We start from the raw sequence: 22,351 nt of genomic DNA, 5'->3' as shown, positions 1-22,351 counted from the left end.
AAGAATAGGCCTGCAGCAGCGCTAAGCTTGTCGTAAAAGGCGACTAAATAGTGTTCAGAACCCTAGCCGGGGGCTAGGCGCTCTGCGGAATAATACGGAAAACCTGACCGCAAACCATAGTGGTGCACCGTGTTGGAAAAGATGCCACGTTCCTCGCACGTTAAAGAACCCTACTACTGTATTCGATAGGAGTAGGAACCTTTGCGCTCCGCCACAGGAGGCTAAATTGCCCGACCTTACCCATCCCCCTTTTTCCAGTGGCAATCAAAATTTGTCGACCCTATTATCCTTGTGACCCATCCTTTTTTTTTAATTTCATGTTCATTTTATCATCCATTTCATGTTCATTGTCTGAATATAGCTGAAATATTGCTGCTCGGACGTTAAACCCCAACAAACAAACAAGCAAACCATAGTGGTGCAACGTGTTTGGAAGAATGCCACGTTCCCCGCACATGGCATGAACCCTTCTATCGGAGTAGGACCGATTGGGCTCCGCCACAGGAGGCTAAATTGCCCTACCCTCCCAACTCTCCCTATTTCTAGTGGCAATCGAAATTTGTCGACCCCATTGTCCTTATGTCCTATCCCATATTTCATTTCATCATTTCATGTTCATCGCCTGCATATAGTTGAAATATTGCTGCCTGGGCGTTAAACCCCAATAATCAATCAACCCCAGCAATGTGACTTTACGGGGCAATTAACATAAATCAAGACTGCATGTAATGAAAAGTTCCGATCTCAGAGATTCTCCGGAATGTAGTGAGATATGATACTTCGATATTCTTCACACCAATTTTCACGAGCCTTTTAGTTTCATTCTCCTCTCTTTTTAATTGCATATCAATCTAATTTTTCAAAATATAAACGAAAACTATTACTTAACGTGCTTGATTACTCTTACGTGTAGTTATAAAAATAAAAAAAGAGTACCTTTTTAATGTGCTTTATAAAAACGGAATTTTCAGATTTAAGACTGTAGTTTAAAAAATCAAAATGTTTAATGATGAAATTAATGAAAGAAAAGAAAAGCAATTATTGAATAATCAAAAATTATCACATTAAAAAAATAAACTTTGAACCATAAAACAGGAACCAAAATGCGAATATGCGAATATAGAAGTTACATTTAGATCGTCAAACAACCGTCGACCTTGCACCGCATATTGTAATTGACTTAATCGGTCTATATTGGGTCAATTCGATTTTTGGCCTTGTGGTTATTATACATATTGATGACAACGCCCACAATCGAATACAATGCCACCTGTGACAATCACGTGACCGTCTGATATTTCGATTTCAATTTTAGATTGATCATAACTATTTGAGATGTTAGAGTTGGTTTTTATTGGTCAGTATAGTGTCCCAAATACATATATGCAAAATTTGAAAAATCGATGTCTTACACTTTAAAGCACAAGGGAGAAAACTTTAAGAAGTTCGATCGGTAGACAGGAAGTAGATGAGCGCAGAGCCTGCAAAAGGGAGAGTAATCATCCAAATTAGGGTAACAACAATATTACCGAACACCTATCCGATTCATAATCAAAGTCGGGTCCAAATTAAATATGACAAAATAAACATTACACCACCGGAGTAGCTGACACCGCACTTGTCCCGACTTTATACATGCATCTCAAACGAAATAGTGTGTAAAACCTAAGTTTGAAAGCGCACAAAACCTCCCTATTCACTTGCAGCGTGAATATACCGGTGGTGATTAAATAGTTTATGCAAGGTACATGTATAGTGTCATAATCGGTCAATAAGTGGTCACATTATCACAAAGAATAATTTACAAAAAGACAATCATGACTCATTGATTTATAATTGGTGTTGCACGGCGAGATGATAACATTTCAGCTATACACCGTGCGATGAATATGAAATGGATGATAAAATACATGAAATGATGACGAAATGAAAAAAATGGGGTGGACACAAGGAGAATAGGGTCGACGAATTATGATGTCCATTGGAAATAGGGAGAAGAGGGTAGAATCTGACAATTTAGCATCCTGCGGTTGAGCGCAAAGGTTCCTACTCTATCGAATACCACAGCAGGGTTCTTTAACGTAGGAGGAAAATTGCATATTTCCCAACACTTTGCACTACTATGGTTTGCGGTCAGGTGTTCCGTATTATGGCCTGACAACCCTAGCATGTAGCATGCCAGGGGTACTACATTCCACCACCTGCCCTGCGGCGGGCCTTTTCTTTTGACAACCGGATCCACAAGGGGCGTTTAAGAAGAACTGAGTATATCTCAACCAAGGACTTATTTGGTTAGAGACCTTTTGAGACACTCTTCCTTATACCCCTGATTCTGGAGTCTGTTATGCAGATATATATATGGCGTTCAAGAAAATTAGAGTAGAGAGAACTTGCTTTAGCGTAGCTAATCAATTCTGAAATATAAACACCAAATGCAGGAGATGAAAGTATTGCTGCATAGGTAAGGAAAAAATTATGATTTTATCATAAAATTTAATAAAATATACTGAGATGATCACTTTTATCGAAATCGCGATTTGGGTCCAAAAAAGATGTAAACGCATTACCTTAGCATTCCCTGTAATAGATTGATTGACTGTTGGTGTTTAACATGAAGCAGCAATATTTTAGCTATAGCTATATCCAGGCAATGAAGATGAATATGAGATGATGATGACATGAAAAACGGGACACAAGAATAATAGTGTCGATGAATCTTTATTGCCACATGAAATAGGGATGGGGGAGGGTAAGGTCGTCAATTTAGGCAACATTCGGTGGAGCGCCAAAGTTCCTACTACTATTGAATACCACAGCAGGGTTCTTTAACGTGCATCTTACCCAACACGTTGCACAATTATGGTTTGCTGACAGTTTTTTTTTCGTATTATGGCCTGACAACACCAGCATGTAGCATGCCAGGGGTATCCTATTCCACCACATGGAGCACATAACCCAAATGCGGCAGAGTTCCATAGCCCCCAGCAAGAGTTTTGAGCACTATTTAATCGCCTTTTACGACGCAAGCTTATCGCTGCTGCGGGACTATTTCTTTGACACCTGGACCCGCAAGTGCCCCGGCCCTGTAATAGAAACTGAGCAATCTGATACAGATTTTTCCATTTTGCACCACCTGAATATAACTATTGAGTCGATCGATAAACAAGATGTTTAAGGAACCTGGAAAGTACAAATAGGGTACAAGTCATCATGCAAAAGCAATTAAGGAAATATCTAAGCTTTTTTGCGATAGAAGCTGAGAAATCCACCAGGAAGAGTGAAACGAACGGACGAACAGATAAACGGTAAAGGTAAATGCAATATAGTTCCACTCATAATAAACCGACAAAAATAATCAGTTAAAAAAAAAATCCTATCAAAATAATATGTACATTCGACATGAGTTCCATCTGATAACTTGTGGAAATGTCGGTGAAGGTAAAACAAAAATATGGTAGACCATGTTGACATATAAAACGCTTAGATATTAAATATTAATCTTTAATAAGTTCCGAGTCTTCATTAATAAACATAATGAATATTTATTTATTTAATTTCATAAATGCAGGATAATATTGCTTGCTTTAAACTAAATGGTAATAATCTAAGATAGCAAAACTAGTCAGGTGAGATAAAAAGGTGATAAAAGAATGCTTAAAGTACGTTTTGTTTCCACCTTCATCCCTGACATTTATTAATCAAGGCATGTAATGATTGTTGTGGCAGGGAGCTTCGTCAATGTGTACATAAATCTTTAATCAAACTTAAACACTTTCAACTTGATCAGAAATACGCTTTCCATGATTGTCGGAATTTTACATATCGAATATATCTAACGCCTAAAATATCTTCTCGAAAGAGAAAGAAAAGGGAGAGTACTGAACAAACTATCGTAGAACACATCAAATCAAATGTTGTATTTCCATTTTCAATAACGCCCTCAATAGTTTTAACCACAAAGGTTGCAGAGTGGCTTCTTGATCGACAGTTTTTTTTTTATTTTGTCTGCTTGGTAGTATATTTGCCTTCATGGAACGAAGCTCCTTGCCGTCTTTCCTTATTTTTCCTAGTTTAGTTTCGGAGTTATAGGACTCAAGCAACGTTAAAAGGCTGAAGGGCATTTCATATTTTTAGTGGAGTCCGAGTTGCTCAATTGATTTTGTTACTTCGAATATATCATTTCAGTTAATTTATGTTCTTTGTTGTGTAGGTCTGTTTTCCATGCCTGGTTTTTATCCCTGGATTACATTCTTTTGATTACCGGTAGAACCTTGGTTCCCTTGATTACTGTTTTATTGTACCAATTTAATTTTTGAAATGATATAGCTGTGTTATTTAATTCAATGACAGATTTGACTAAATGAGAGATAACATGAGTCTTTAGTTTTTCTTCTGTATAATTTGGAAGAAACGTTTTTCACATCAGTTACATGTGAACTTTGTGTGGTCTCTTGCGTCGATACTGAGATAAGAAAAAAATAAGCACAATTTGCAACTTTAAACAAAAGACAATATAAATTAAGATGGACGCAAAATATATGAAATTAGTTGTATTGGGTGTTATTGATTAAGTTAGAATTACTAAGAAAGACTTGGTGATCATACAGTAGTAAATTGCATCTGAAAAGTACACTTAATTTTTTCTAGTCTGTCATTATAATATTTTCTGTATAAATTGTATGGACAGAAACGTACTGCACGTGAACATAATACTACATATGATATTGAAGGCAGGGGGCAACCCAAGAACGTTCACGTATTCTGAATATGAAAGCCATAAACGCCAGAAAAGGTTTTCGTTGCACGTTATTACGGGTAAAAAAAACTACTGATTTAATTCAAACTTAATCTGAATATTTTTTAATTATCTCTTATATATCAACGTAGATTTGTCCATCTTATTACCATTTTTATCACATTGTAACTTTTTTTGCTTCTGTTAAATCAAATAAGATTTTACACTCTGTAGTTCTGTAATCAAAACAAAATAAAATCTATTATTTTAGGTAATATATTCGTTGTTCCTTAGGAAACAGCTATGGTACATTTCCCATACCGGTCACGAGGGTAGTATTTTGGGTCTAGTTCAGTAGTTGGTGTGCATCGAAGGCCAGGCCGACATGGACATAGTCCAAAATAGTTCTTTCTGTCCGGAGAATACTGAAGCTCATCCCTTAAAACACACCAGGTTGCATTTTCAGTCTTGTACGGAAGGCAATAATGTACATTGAAATTTTTATCGACGTTGCCATGATGTGCAACTTGTCGCTTGCCGAATGCTGGCGTGATAGAACAGCATAAAGTTGGATGTACGCAGTCGTCATTTGTCTCGCAATAATTTTGGAAGTATTGTGAAGCATCACCAGCCTGTAAGAAAAATTGGTAAAAATCCTTAGAAAATAGAGTAGAAACTTAGAAATTTCACATGTTTTCACTTTTTGAACTTTAACATAATCAAACGCTATTTGTACAAGCTAATAACCGTTTGAAAAAAAATTACAATAAAACTTAATCTGCAATCTATATTTGGGCGCGTGGATTATCGGAGATGAATTTTGTCACTCGTGGCCAGAACCTTTGATTAAATTCGTACGTATAACTAATTTTGCTTACATATTAAGTAGCTGTCTTTGTAAGAATCATGCAAAATCTGAAAAATGTGATACACCCAAAGAAAGGCTACATATTTTTATTTTTTGTAATTAAGTTGTTTTATGGGTTTATACTATGAAATATGTGATTCTTCTTTCAAATCTGCCTGCTCTAAGGAGACAATCGACATTGAAAATCCATATATGATATTGTATTTGAGTGTCATTTACAGAGTTATCTCACTTAATTTTAAATTGACAGTGTATTCTATATAGTTTTGATCTCCTATGAACACGGGTTATATGAAAAACTGCAGGTTAATTTCTGCTCACTATTGCAGTTCAAACAAAATATCAAAAGTGAAAATATGTAGGCTTTTTACCCATGAATCACATTTTGCATGATTCTAAGCTGGAGTGCTACTTAAATTCTTGCCTTGTTAGTCATGTATATATTGATTATTCATTCTTTCTAATAAATTGAACAAGTAGCTCAAATTTTTTTCTGTATCAGTTGGTATTACTTTGTAAATACAAAAAATACCATTTTATATATTGTAAATTTCGATATGCTGTACACCTGTTATAAGGAGTAACTCTCACCAACAGCATTAAAATCAAATATGTGGGAAGATCATTATCAAAATTTTAGTTTTATAAAAGAAGTACTCATAACCAAAACTATCGCAGGAGGGAGCCAAATCCATCAGCGAGAGGTTCTACCATATGCAATGCAAGAAATGAAGCCTCGATGTTTTACGTATTTTTAAATTTGGAATACTGCAAGATTTCATAAATAGGGTAGATACGATATGATACTGTTCGGGGTCAAACAAATAAAAACTACAATCGAAAATAAAGTTCGAATAATAAATTTGCATTGTCCTTTTACTAATATAAAGAACATCAACTAGCGAAACGATTTGCTGGCCCAAAGTTCTGCCTAGCTTGATGTTAAATAGAACTATTTTAAATATAAAACAATGAAAACATTAGAAACAATGACAAAACACCTTTAAGTATGGCAAGCCAAAGTGGACAACAATGAGTGTTTTCAAATATAAAAAATTAATTTTTAATATTACAAATTCATTTTTTGATATTATAAATTTGAATTCTAATATTACAAAACCCCTTTTTAATATTAAAAGTTAATTGAATTTCTAATATTAGAAAGTAAGTCATTCATTCATTGCCTTTATTTCCTCCTGAAGAGATATATTGACATATAAAATTACAAATAGATATCAGTAAAATGTAAATTATATAACAAGAATAATGTTACAATTCAACTTACATGACCTAAATTTACAGTTTATCTATATTACAACAATATATACTTCATGATACGGACTAATTACTCATGGGGTGGGGTTTCTGCATTCACAAATCTCAGGAGCCTATTATATTGTCGGAAGCTTTGCTTGTTTGTTTATTTGTTTGTTGGGGTTTAGCGTCCGAGCAGCAATGTTTCAGCTATATTCAGTCGATGAACATGAAATTGATGATAAAATGAGCATGAAATGATGATGAAATGAAAAAGGGATGGGACACAAGGACAATGGGGTCAATAATTTTTGATTGACACTGGAAATAGGGAGAGGTGGGTAGGATCGGGCAATTTAGCCCCCTGTCGTGGAGCCCTATGGTTCCTACTCCGGGAGAATACAACAGTAGTGTTCTTTAACGTGCGAGGAACGTGGAATCTTTCCCAACACGGTGCACCACTATGGTTTGCGGTCAGGTTTTCCGTATTATAGCCTGACAACCCCAGTATGTAACACGTCAGGGGTACCCCATTCCCATCCTTTTTTTCATTTCATGTTCATTTTATCATCCATTTCATGTTCATCGACTGAATATAGCTGAAATATTGCTGCTCGGACGTTAAACCCCAACAAACAAACAAACATCGTACAGATTGATAAACAAACACAACAGAAAGTGTTCAATAATAAGGTCCCAAAAAGAGTCTTGTAATGGTTTGGTGGCAGGGCAGCTACAGCAGGCGTGAACATACATGTCCAAAAATAATCTCTTAGACAGAATACATAAACCAGCGGTTATATTTGGAGTATCAGTTTTCTAACGAAATAATATTTTTTTTATATCATACTGTGTTTCTGCTTGTTTCCAAAATGGTGCTAATTCGACGCTGTTGATGACATTTCGAAACCGAAGAAAGTCTCCATCAACACTAGTGCGAGATCTCCAGTTAGTCTCTTGCACACTGCCAAACTAAATTATTCACGATTGATTTCCATTCACGTTTAGTAAGAAAATGGCCAATAAATAAAAATTATTTTAGGTACCTATGGAGCTCACAATAAAATAGAATTGCAAATATGTCAGGAATGAAACCAAAATTAGTGCGTTCCGTATCAACGAGGAATGAAAAGAGACAAATAAGGAATATCTTCTTCGTTAGGCAGTTGTCATCTAACGATACAAATTTATGTAGAAATATTAATTTCCTTTTTTCAATAGTTTATTGTTACGGGAGTTAGTGGTGAACTGTGGAACTGCTGATTTTTAGCATCGAAGTGAAATCTCCATTTATGAGCATACTGCGAGCACATATCAAGCATTTTGTGTAACCCAAAAGGAATACAGGAAATATCATCAGCTAATGCGGGGCAGCAACTTACAACATGATAAACACCTGTGCTATTATTAAAAGCTTCTAAGTTAGTTAGCATTGCATTAATAAAGACGAAGTAAAGCAAACCTGATAACACACCCCCTTGTCTTACCCCTTGTGACACAGGAAAGAAATATGAACAGGACTGATTAGCAACAAAAGCGCTATACGTATCAGTATTCATATCATTGATTATACACCACAACTTATCCCTAAATTACACAGTTTGTACATTAAACCCCAACCTCCATACTGAATCAAATGCCAACTTACTATCTTAGAATGCTGTATTAACTTTGTTATTAGACATTTCAATATTGTGGTATATAGTTTCATGTAGATTAAAGGAAGCTGTCATACAGCCGAGACACTGTTGAAATCCTTGCTAACACGTCTATTACTCTACGGAGTAGTTTCACTTTTTGTTCCACCTTTATATATGGGAACTATAAGACCACACTTCAATTTTCTCGGAATCAAATAAATCATGATCTTTTTCAGTGTAAATCGTTTCGAAGTATGAGGCAAAATCATTTGTTACAGTCTCAGGAGTATCACTCTTTTCAAGTTCACTTATCCTACGTAGTGCTGATTGAAGGGTGGATCTAAGCTCTATAAGTGTACAATTACTGTTAGCAGTATCAGAATGCGATTTTGCTTATTGTTTGACTTAAAAGTATTGTCGATACCATTGGGATCACCGGATATATATGCCTGAAGAATGTAGCAATGACGAGCGTACTTATCGGTTGATGAACTATTGACTGTGTGTTTTCGGGTTATAAGTTTCCCTAATAGGCACTCCTGTATTGAACGGGCACGACTCACAGGTATTTTCCTGTACCATGTAATAGTGTTATCTGAAGAGTTTGTCAGATCAACTAATTTGTTGACATAAGTATATTTTGGAAGATGAGTTCATTATCAAGTTTGAAAATAAAATCTTGGTTTTGTACAAAATCTTGACTGGCAGAATGCTCTAAACTGGGATTAGGCTGGGATACTTGTGATATTTATGTGTCTATCATAAAGTTTTAATTTAACATACAGAAAATGTATGTTGTTAACCTCTCTGGTAACGCTACTACTAACTGTTGTGCTCCCCAAATAATTTGTAGATATGCCACCAGAGAGATACATCCAATTTGTAATTTGACATAACAGAATAGATAAATAAATATCACAAACTGACGCCGTTAACATTTTTTCAAGAATCTTTTCCCCTAAAACCAATGAGTAGATTTTTTCTGAACAGCATCCTTAGGATATCTGTTTTACCATTTGTATCGACTACATAGATCAAGCGTTAAACATGGCCACATTTGATGCATTGATGTTTTTTAAATCACACAGATCAAGTCACCAATTTCTACATATATCTCGAAAACTATAAGAGATATTGGAAAATGAATGGTCCTGTCATTTTTTAGCATGAAGAGCTCAATAATACTCTTTATTGGGTCAAGTTGTCAGGCGACTCCTTGAAAGGCAAATAATAACGGGTTTTTTTGTGTGTGTATTTGTTGTTGTTGTTGTTTTTTTTTGTAGTTTTCAGGCAGTATCTTGAAGACTATAAGAGATAGGATTGATGAAGTGATTGGTGTAATAAGGCTTTCGCATATAAAAGTCTTAATTGGGTCAATATTTTTGGACGACTCCTGGTAAAACTAAATGCCCTTGAAATACGTTTAATGAAGTTCATGTTTTTGCAGTTTCCAGTCAATGTTTTGAAAAATATAATAGACAGAAAAAAACTCCAATGATGAAATGATCCTTATAGCAAGGTCTGCCGAAATATAATAGCTCAAAATTGTATGACGACTCCTTGTAAGAGCAATTGCCCTTGACAGGCGGAAAGTGAGTCCTTTTTGTATTTTTTAGCCAATATTTTGAAAACTTTAATAGATAAAAAAAACTTTCAACTGTTGAAATGATCTTTATGAGAAGGCCTACTAAATACTTCCTTAGATCGAAGTTGTCAGACACCTCCTTGTTAAAATACTACCCTTGAACAAGGTGAGCGATTCTGGCTTATGGGAGCCTCTTGTTAAAATTGATCCATGTAAACTTTTATCCGTGTAAACATATGCATCCTAGTAAATAATAATGTATTGTCTTTGTTTAAAAGCAGATCCACTGTAAGCAAATACGTCTCTGACAACAGAATGCCGCATACCTTACATAAACGTGTTTTAACAATCTGTTTGTCCTTTTATAAACTAAATTATAGGTTAAATGTTCTTTTATGACTGATGACCCTGATCACACTTGAGAGAATTTCTTAAAATTGTCAAGTAGTAAATATAAAAACGTCCTGAAAACAAACAATTATATCAACCCTGTAGCATACAGATAGTAGTTTAGTGTTTTTTTGTAAATTTATCCACCTGATCAAAAAGTATTCTACTGATTGATAAAAAATGTTCTTTATACGAACCAGGCTTGAGGCCAGCACAGCAAGAAAATACAAAACATGACAAATCATGTCTCTCGTCATCCAATCTTGATATATATATTTATGATAAGCGAAAGGGTCAATCGATACATATATAGACACGTAGTTGTTACTTATGGACTACTGCCTTGCAAGTACAGGTCAACCTCAGATTTATGTAAATAAAGAAAAGAATGAAATGTCAAATAATTTGGAAATTTTCAAATTACCTTGATCGTTTTGCTAATCAGTTAGAAACATTTCTGAAAGAAAGAACTACTACAAATATCTATGCATAATATTTAAGTAGCAGTCCGCCTAAGAATCATGCAATTTTCACTGAAAGTTATTTATTGATGTCAGATATTTTATCCAAATTGACTTTAAATCAGTTGGATATATAAGAAAAACAATGAATAAAATGAAAAAAAGGAAAAATGTTTTCACCGTTACGATAGCAACAACCACCAATTTAAGGCCTAATAATCACAAAAATGTCACAATTTGAATGTATTTTTTTATATCTAATGGTGGAAATTTACCAAACTAAATAATTATATTAATGAAGTGTGTCTTATGGAAAACAATTTACGATAATGTACAAAGCAATCTGATTGGTTAAGATCTGGTTACCATAGCAACCAAAATTCTTATTTTTTGACAATTTGAAATATACAAAAATAGGCTATGTTCAAACCCATTTTGCTAACAAGAGCAAGAAGATATTATCCAAATGTATGCATGGATGTGTAGTAGATGCTTCCCACTGAAACATTTCAAAAATGAAAATATGTAGCATATCTTTGTTTTTTTGCTCATTTGGACCTTAAACCATCCCCATAATTACTTTTCTTCTTCTTAACGCTTTTCATACAAACTTTGTCCAGACAATAACTTTTTTGTCTTTTGACCTAGACTTGTCACGTACCAGAATGGGTGACCTTTAACCTCAAGGTCAAATAATCTACAAATTTTGGCAAAATATGATACACAATTTTGTCTGTGCCATTACTTTATGGTCTTTACTTAGATATCTGACCTGTTTGACATTTAAGTAAATCACATCAAGTTAGAGTGTAATGTTCTAGATTGGATGACTTTTGACCTTGGCCTTTGATTCCAAGGTCAAATGACATACAAAATTTTGTCTTGGCTATACTTTTCTTTGTCTTTTTACTTAAACATTTGATATTTGGTATGTGGTTATGTTTTCTCAAGCCGAGGCACCTCGTACTAGATTGGTTGACATTTGAACTTGACCTTTGACCTCATGGTCAAATAACATATCAACTTTTGACTTGATGAGTGTTAATGAGGACAGATGTTATATTACTGATACTAAATTTTTTTTTAATTAATTTCTGTATTTTGAGAGAATTCAATCAGACACAAGAATAGTATTTCTTGTTTTTGTTGATCAACTCTTGACATTATATCCCATTTCCATTTTTAACTCCCGTTTTACAGAAATGCGCATCTTCGTATCAAAATGTCCCAGGATTACATTTTTTTGATTTCCGCTAGAATCTTGCTCCCATGATTACTCTTGTTTACAGAATATTTCAAAATGTTTTATAATTTTTTTTATTTAAACATAATGTCACAGTACTGTGACTTACTCAAGATGGAATTTTGTGCCAGAAATTTAGATAAGAACAATTGGAAAATCAACATTAAATTTTATAATATATTATAGAAACATTATAAATGGATAACTAGAGGCTTAAGAGAGCCTGAATCGTTCACCTGGTTTACCATTTGCTTATTCGGAAAAAATGGCAATGAGACAGGCTAAGTTAAAATTAACTGAATAGTCAAATGCAGGAAATGCTTTTAATAGCATTTTATGACCTGAACTAGAATTTTGCTGAAGGCAACAGTTTTTGAATTATTTAAAAAAACTCATCTAACCCCTATGTTCCCTTTTTAGTATAGGCAGCCATATACATTTGTCATGGATTAAAAAACACAAGTCATTTCGAGCACAGTACACTAAAAAATTAATATGTTTTATTTCCATTCCAAGTCATTTCGAGCACAGTACACTAAAAATTAATATGTTTTATTTCCATAAACTTGTCTTTAATAGTTTTAGAGAAGAAGATTTTCAAAATTGCACATGTACATGTGGAAAAATTAAGAATTGTTTCAGGAGCCATAACTCCTACATTAGTAGACGAATCGTTTCGAAAATGTCGGTATTGGTCAATCTTATGATGCTGAACTATATAACCCTTCAAACAAGGGCAACAACCTTTGAGTTGTTTGCACAAAATTGCATTCTGACCCCTATGTTCTATTTTTAGTAACAATGGTTATGTTTTGTCATGGATCAAGAACCCCAACATTTATTTTGTGTGGAATACCATACAGGACAATTGTTTTTGAGGAAAAAATATTTTCAAAGTTGTACATACGAGGAATACCAAAAAAGCTTTTATAGGGGTCATAACTCCTACACCAGTTGTAAATATCGTTTGCAGAATTTCAGCATAGTTTTTCTCTTAATCCTGGACAATATTATCCCCTGCCAGAATTACACTAAAGGCAACGGTTTTTGGGTTATTTAAAAAAAAAAATGCCTTTAGACACCTATGTTCTATTTATAGTAACGGCGGCTGTTTTTTTTTTCACGGATCATAAATCCCAACAGTCATTTTGTGCATAATTATCTAGAGGAGGAGAATTTCGAAAATTGGTCGATGAGGAGGGAAGCCAAGTGATTGAAAAAGCTTACTTGGCCTTTGGCAAGGAGAGTTAAAAATAACAAATGTTTGTTATACATCTATTACTTGTAGCTGTCTAGAAACTATGTGAGAACCAAACATGGGTAACCTAAAATTATACATTTCATCTTGTCGAGGCATTTAAGAATAAATTGCATAATTGTAAAATGCGAACTACTTTAATTTATAGCCAACAAGTTTACACTTTCTACTTATTATTGCCCATAATGAGATCAGAAGTAAACTTATTGGTTGCAGTCTTCGTTTGGATGCTGATTCAATATCCTAATGTATCCGTATATGACTTCAGTTATATAATCCTGCCTTTTATATTTAATGAGTATGATACCAAAAGTACTAAATCGTGATGTTTTTTTTACAAAAAAGTGAGTTTTTTGTCTTCTTTGGCATATTCCTTTATATATTTTCCCTATATTCAACTATGCTGGAACACAGACATAAACATGTAGGTAGATTTATAAGAGAGATACAATTAGAAGGACCTAGATAAAAAGGGAATTTGAGTGTTAAATCAGGTATAGAACATATTGCAACAAAAATTTAAAAAAAAGATTTTTGAAAATGACTTTTATAGGCATTAGAAAAGATTGCAACAAAATAAAATTTAAAGAAGATTTTTGAAAAAGTCAGTCAACAGTGACAACAGACAACTACAACGAACATAAATTGATGGCAATATCTCACACTGACCTTCGTCCCAGATGAGCTTAAATATACGATGAGAAAACCAACCTCGTCTAACTAAATTCTGTGACTCAGAATGTTAGGTGAAAACGCCAGACTTTGATTAATTTAAGTTTTAATTAATCTAAATTAAATATCATCTATTGGAACAAAATGTAAACTTGACCTGTAACTTATCATTGTGAACGTATCATGTCATTATTTGCAAACGTTAGGAAAAAGTCCTTAAAACGATTACTTCTGTAAATTTTGCTATGTTCAAGGCCGTAATTTCGGTAAAATCATCGAAGTGAAACCATACACAAACTTGTATTGTAACTTATCACGGTTAATTTATAATAAAAGTCATGTCAATATCTGCAAATGTGCAGAAAAAAAATGTCAGGAAAACGGTTATTTCTGTGAAGTTTGATAAGTACAAAGCCCGTAATTTCGGTAAAATTATCGAAAAGTAAACTTGACCTCTAACTTATCATGGTGAACTTATTAACCAAAAAAAAAAAATAAATAAATAAATAAAAAAAAAAATAAAATAAAATAAAAAAAAAAAAAAAAAAAATAATATCTGGAAGTGTTTTAAAAAATAGTCCGGAAAAGTTACATTTACCACATACTGTGAGGTGAAATATTGCATGAAATCAGTCACTAACTTAAGCTGAAATTGTGTATGTCATTTGACCATAACGTCAAAGGTCATGTTCAAAAGTCACACACCTTGGTACATGATACTCAACATTGGCGTGAAATACCCACATACCAAATGTCAGATATCTTAGTAGAAAGGCAAAAACGTTATGGCACAGGCAAAACTTTGGGTGGTATTTTGCCAAAATGAGGTTGACAGGTAAAATTCAGGTAAAATTTCATCTATTCTGGTACGCAACACTCACCTTGAGAGGATATACCAACATACTAAATATTAGAAGTCTAGGTCAAAAGACAAAAAGCGTTATGGTTTGGTATGTTATTTGAACATGAGGTCAAAAGTCAAGTTCAAATGTCAACCATCCTAGTATGTGATGCCTAGCCTTCAGGTTGTATAATCCAATACCAAATATCAGATGTCTGAGTGAAAAGACAAACAATTTTAGCCCAGACAAAATTTTGTATGGTATTTGGCCAAATTTTGTATGTCATTTGACCTTGGAGTCAAAGGTCAAGGTCAAAAGTTATCCTATCTAGAACATTACACTCTACCTTAATGTGATTTACTTACATTCCAAAAATCAGATATCTTGGTAAAAAGACAAAAAACAATATGACCAAAACAAAGTTTTTTATGATATTTTGCCAAAACTTTTATGTTATTTGTCCTCGTGGCCAAAGGTCAAGGTCAAATTTCACCTACCTTAAACATCACTCCCTGCCTCAGTGTGATATACTTAAATGCCAAAGATCAGATATCTAAGTAAAAAGACCAAAACATAATGGCGCAGACAAAATTATGTATCGTATTTTGCCAAAATTTGTATGCTATTTGACCTTGAGGTTAAAGATCAAGGTCAAAAGTCTTCCACTCTGGTATGCGAGAATCTACCCTGAGAGGATATACCAACATACCAAATATCAGAAGTCTAGGTCAAAAGACAAAAAAAGTTATGGTCTGGACAAAGTTTGTATGAAAGACGTTAAGCAGAAAAGTCTTCACAGAAGGTGATTTTGGGTCCAGATGAGCAAAAAACAAAAATGCTCTACATATTTTATTTTTGATATGTTTCAGTGGAGAGCACCTACTACACATCCATGCACACATTTGATTAAAATGTGTGCATTCCCTTGTTAGCAAAACGGGTCTAAACATAGCCTATATTCGTACATTTCAAATTGTCAAAAATTAAGAATTTTGGTTGCTATGGTAACCAGATCTAAACCAATCAGATTGCTTTGTAGTTTATTGTAAATTGTTTTTCCTACGACATACTTCATTAATATAATTATGTAGTTTTGACAAATTTCCACCATTAGATATAAAAAAATATATTCAAATTGTGATGTTTTTAGTATTTTTTAGGCCCAAAATTGGTGGTTGCTAAGGAATGGTCGTTGCTATGGTTACGGTGAAAACATTAATCTTGTTTTTCCATTAAATCCTACATATTGCCAGTCAGTTTGGTTCAAATGTCTGACATCGATAAATCACCCACTGCATGATTCTTAGGTGGACTGCTACTTAAGGTGCTTAGCGTTAAAATCAATATGGTAGTGCATTTTAAGTAGCACTCCAGATAAGAATCATGCAAAATGTGATTCATGGTTGAAAAGTCTACATATTTTTATTTTGATATTATGTTAAAATATTATACTAAACCGAAATTAACATGTAGCTTTTCGTATAACCCTTTTTCTTAGGAGATATTAAGTATATAAAATGGACTGCAAAATTAAAAATTAAGGAAGAAAACTCTGTAAATGACACTCAACTACAATGAAACTGTTGGATTTTCAATGTAGGTTTGAATGAATTATTATATAGAACTATAAAACAACTTAATAGGAAATGTAAAAATGTGAAGCCTTTTTGTAGTTAGCTATATCATATACTACGGATGTTACCCTACTGTAACATAGATCATTTGCACTTAAAAAAAAAAAAAAAACTAGAAAGATTGCTACAGTACGTTCATTCATGGAGATAAACAGATATATAAGGGGTTTCTCGATACCAATTTACCATGCCCTTGCACTTAGTCCTTAACATTCTAACATCATTCTTCACTTATAAATTTTACAATGTGTGGGAGATGTAGAGATTAATAAAAGGCGGACCCCAATTTATTGATGTCGGTATGACATACATGCACACATGTTTCCGGAAGTAACACATGTGGTATTTTGATGAAGACCATGTAAAACTGCAACATTCTTGTACCGTACAAAAACGATATATCAAATATAAGTTCTTAATTTTGTTGTTTTCAAGACTGGTTATTCATATAAATGTTGAGGTTGTGCGAGCTGGAAAATTGATGTTTGTTTTTTTGTGCAAGTTCAGCGCTAATATGGGGTAAACTCAACAGCTCCATTCTACATGTCTTTCCTCATTCATATTCACTACGTAATATACATCGTTCACGCCTATTTCTGAATTATTTCTTTATTTTTTTTTAAATACAATTTTTTAAATTGATAAAATAACAAAAATGTTTTAGTTATGAATGTGTTACTAAATCAATACACATTCACAATATCATTTGCCCAATGCCCCGTTACCTGTTGTAGCTGCATGGAAGCATATGGTATCATACCAGGTTCTCCTCCATATGAAATACTGCAAAATAAAAAGATATGGACACGTATTTTTAGGACCGATATGGCAATTACTATTTTGATAATATAAAAAGAAATGATATTGTTTACATGTAATTACACATATCAAACGTTACACATGTACAATCAAAACATATGTTCATCATGTTTTTTTATGTTTAGGACCGCCATGAAAAACATAAGAAAACATACATTGTATGTTTTAGACTAATGAATTAATGTATTTAAAAAAATATATAGATATAACAATTTCTACTAGAAATAGCCACCTATCGATTTAGTAACAAAACACACTTATCTGTATTTATGCACTGTGAGTATATAATGTTTGTTTATGTTGATCAAAGTAATCAAAATATAGCTGAGACTTCGAATTTAAAAACACATTTTATCTAATTTCTTTAAAATAATATAAATACTGTTTACATGTCTGAGTATACATGCAGTCAGTGAAAAATCTACCTATTCAGGTAGATTTTTGTATCATGATTTCACGTCAATTATATGAACACAATTGAAATCCTTATTTTCCATGTTTCGCAATGATATGCACCTTTTTAGGTATCATTTGTAGTTGGTATATAAAGTGTAATTTGAAAATTAATTTTTACATGTAAATCAATGGGGATGTTCGAAGTGATGAACGAGACCTTTTAAATGTGCAAGTCCTTAAGGAGGTAGACCTAGTGTAAGGGACACAACCCTTACAAATTATCGGAACGTTTGTATTCAGCATTTTACATCAATGTCATGTAAGCATCAAGGTAAATTAGAATAATTTCATTCTTCGTCACATGAAAGCTTGATAGCCTTTGGTGAAATTGAATATGATACAAACTTATCACTGACTTCATGTCCCTTACACTAGGTCTACCTCCTTAAATTGTTTTGCAGATGGTTTCAAAAAGAATGATGCATTTTGTCATGTATATCATAATTTATTTGACTAAAATATTGATTTACAAACTGAAATTGTAGCCTCGTTTAAATGGTTGGAAATGTCAAGTATTCATAAAATCAATGAACTCGCAATCCTCTCTCAAACAAGTTTCAAGAAATGGCATACTCATTGGTTATTCGAAATTTTGTGTGCGCCTGCACGTGTGTATGTGAAAATTAAACTGAATACAACAAACCTGTGACTCGAGTATAGCAAACGTAATAAGTCACACATTAATTTTGTAATAGTTAACTTTTTCCGACAGATTGACCATACGGATGTGTATGACTGCGTTTTCTAAAGTACCAGTCCATTTAAAACTTAGACACTGGCCAAATTAAAGTGATTCGTTGTGCAGAAAAACCTACTGAACAAACGATGCTTTTTCAATTTACATATGCAATTATTCTACGTAACAATTGTCTATATTCAGATCTGTATTTTTGAGGAAACTATATATTTATATCCCACTGAAATCAACCAAAGTCGAGAATTATAACTCTTGCAAAGTGCCAATTTGATGTACAATCTATACAATTTCTATCTCAAAAGCGCAACGACCAAAAGAAAAGGTGATCAGTAACTAATTTTGAAGAAAAAGTAAGAGTGAGTTCGGTGGGTATTTGACATGCATGAATCACCTCCTGTCTAATTTTTTAAAAAGACTGCTACTTAGTAACAAACACATGGTGATTCAATTCTTTGTCTGTTTTATATATACATGTAGACTGTTAAAAAAACATGTAATTGACAATCATTTTAAAAGGCTAATGTAGATATTGTTCAGTGCCTATATCCCGATTTTTTTTTTACTTTTAAACACTCGAAATGATATCATTCACGTTACTTTGAGAGAAGATCTAGAGGTGGGAGTAAATTCATAAAAGTAAATGGTATCAATAACTGATCGATACATCAACTCTCAAATATTTCATTCTTTTAACTGTGAATAAGAAAAACGCAATATGTGAAGACGGTGACAACAGTTGCTAACACAGAATGGTAAAATACGTAAATTTGGAACACATTCGACTTAACTAAAATGCATTGTAATTCGTGTAAAGTTGAGCAAAGTGTATGTATGAGCCTTTCAAACAAATTTAAAATTACAAAACTTTCTATTACAGCTTCTATCTCCGCCTATAGCAAGCAGAAGATATTTCTCTAAACGATCTGTCAGCAAATAGACTTTCTGTTTAAAACGCGTCTTTTTCATTCAAATTTTTCCTCTCTTTCGGCTAATTTAAAACAGATGCCTACACATTCCGAGTCGGTTGCTAAAATCTATTCGCTGAATTAGCACTCTCCGCTGCAAAAAGTAAACTGGTTAACAAAATAACTAACTGAAAAGCCAAAATAACATTATAAAAACATAAGGCTTAGGTCACATAAGTCGCTGTCTTTGTAAGAGTCATGCAAATTCGAAAAAAATGTTATACATTTACACCCCGAAAAAGGTTGTGATTCACCCCCCCCCCCCAAAAAAAAAGGCTATATATTTTCATTTTTGTAATTAAGTTGTTTTATGGGTCTTCACAATGAAATGTGTAATTACTCATACAAATCTGCCCTGCTCTTAGATGTTAATCAACATTGAAAATCCAATATATTCTACTGTATTTCAGTGTCATTTACAGAGTTATCTCCCTTAATTTTGAGCTCTACAGTGCATTCTATATAGTTTTTAATTCCTAAGAACACGGGTTATATGAAAAACCGAATGTTATTATTTTTTGTTTAATAAGACAATTCAAATAAAATATCAAAAAATAAAAATAAGTAGGCTTTTCACCTAATAAATTTTGCACGATTCCTCGCTGGAGTACTATATAATATCTCGTGGACGTATAATCTAAACCATTTAAATATATAAATCATAGGTACACGGGTGTGATAGCTCTCGCATGGAACAAAATATCACTTAATTGACTAATAAGAAAAACAATAGCTTAAGCATTTAAAATATTTAAGATCTAATAAAATTTGCAAAATGTTGTATGTCTCGATTATTAAGTTAAGTTTACAAAGTTCTGGATTTTTGTTTGTTTGTTTGTTTGTTGGGGTTTAACGTCCGAGCAGCAATATTTCAGCTATATTCAGACAATTAACATGAAATGGATGATAAAATGAACATGAAATGAAGAAAAAAAAAAGGATGGGTCACAAGGATAGTAGGGTCGACAAATTTTGATTGCAATTGGAAAAAGGTTTCTGAGCACTATTTAGTCGCCTTTTACGACAAGCTTAGCGCTGCTGCAGGCCTATTCTTTTAACACCCGGACCTGCACGGGGTACAAAGTTCTGGATCAAACCATAACAAACCTATATAAAAGTGTATCTCCAATTTTAACCAAGTGATTAAAAATGCATATAACTCTTGCAAAGTGCCAATTTGATGTACAATCTATACAATTTCTATCTCAAAAGCGCAACGACCAAAAGAAAAGGTGATCAGTAACTAATTTTGAAGAAAAAGAGTGAGTTCTGTGGGTATTTGACATGCATGAATCACCTCCTGTCTAATTTTGTTTAAAAGACTGCTACTTAGTAACAAACACATGGTGATTCAATTCTTTGTCTGTTTTATATATACATGTAGACTGTTAAAAACCATGTAATTGACAATCATTTTAAAAGGTTATTGTAGATATTGTTCAGTGCCTATATCCCGATTTTTTTTTACTTTAAACCACTCGAAATGATATCATTTACGTTACTTTGAGAGAAGATCTGGAGGTGGGAGTAAATTCATAAAAGTAAATGGTATCAATAACTGATCGATACATCAACTCTCAAATATTTCATTCTTTTAACTGTGAATAAGAAAAACGCAATATGTGAAGACGGTGACAACAGTTGCTAACACAGAATGGTAAAATACGTAAATTTGGAACACATTCGACTTAACTAAAATGCATGGTAATTCGTGTAAAGTTGAGCAAAGTGTATGTATGAGCCTTTCAAACAAATTTAAAATTACAAAACTTTCTATTACAGCTTCTATCTCCGCCTATAGCAAGCAGAAGATATTTCTCTAAACGATCTGTCAGCAAATAGACTTTCTGTTTAAAACGCGTCTTTTTCATGCAAATTTTTCCTCTCTTTCGGCTAATTTAAAACAGATGCCTACACATTCCGAGTCGGTTGCTAAAATCTATTCGCTGAATTAGCACTCTCCGCTGCAAAAAGTAAACTGGTTAACAAAATAACTAACTGAAAAGCCAAAATAACATTATAAAAACATAAGGCTTAGGTCACATAAGTCGCTGTCTTTGTAAGAGTCATGCAAATTCGAAAAAAATGTTATACATTTACACCCCGAAAAAAGTTGTGATTCACCCCTCCCCCCCCCCCAATAAAAAAGGCTATATTTTTTTCATTTTTGTAATTAAGTTCTTTTATGGGTCTTCACTATGAAATGTGTAATTACTCATACAAATCTGCCCTGCTCTTAGATGTTAATCAACATTGAAAATCCAATATATTCTACTGTATTTCAGTGTCATTTACAGAGTTATCTCCCTTAATTTTGAACTCTACAGTGCATTCTATATAGTTTTTAATTCCTAACAACACGGGTTATATGAAAAACCGAATGTTATTATTTTTTGTTTAATAAGACAATTCAAATAAAATATCAAAAAAAAAAATAAGTAGGCTTTTCACCTAATAAATTTTGCACGATTCCTCGCTGGAGTACTATATAATATCTCGTGGACGTATAATCTAAACCATTTAAATATATAAATCATAGGTACACGGGTGTGATAGCTCTCGCATGGAACAAAATATCACTTAATTGACTAATAAGAAAAACAATAGCTTAAGCATTTAAAATATTTAAGATCTAATAAAATTTGCAAAATGTTGTATGTCTCGAATATTAAGTTTACAAAGTTCTGGATTTTTTTTGTTTGTTTGTTGGGGTTTAACGTCCGAGCAGCAATATTTCAGCTATATTCAGACAATGAAAATGAAATGGATGATAAAATGAACATGAAATGAAGAAAAAAAAGGATGGGTCACAAGGATGATAGGGTCGACAAA

The 22,351-nt window shown here is 33.2% G+C and overlaps 1 protein-coding gene across 1 annotated transcript; it reads right to left on the bottom strand.

Moving 5' to 3' along the window:
* Positions 1-4,844: 4,844 nt before the first annotated feature.
* LOC148601235 (uncharacterized) lies at positions 4,845-10,747 on the bottom strand. Its single transcript, XM_088555754.1, has 2 exons — positions 10,670-10,747; positions 4,845-5,367 (listed from the first exon to the last, which is right to left on the bottom strand). Exons 1-2 carry the CDS (start codon positions 10,727-10,729, stop codon positions 5,026-5,028), a joined length of 402 nt encoding a protein of 133 aa, XP_088411880.1. The 5' UTR covers positions 10,730-10,747; the 3' UTR covers positions 4,845-5,025.
* Positions 10,748-22,351: the final 11,604 nt, after the last annotated feature.

This window comes from Perna viridis, chromosome 12, assembly GCF_037379345.1.
Source record: "Perna viridis isolate PV_CMFRI_1.1 ecotype Kerala chromosome 12, ASM3737934v1, whole genome shotgun sequence".
NCBI lineage: Eukaryota > Metazoa > Mollusca > Bivalvia > Mytilida > Mytilidae > Perna > Perna viridis.
The sequence above is the reverse complement of the archived record's forward strand: the minus strand, read 5'-3'. Positions and strand labels throughout refer to the sequence as shown.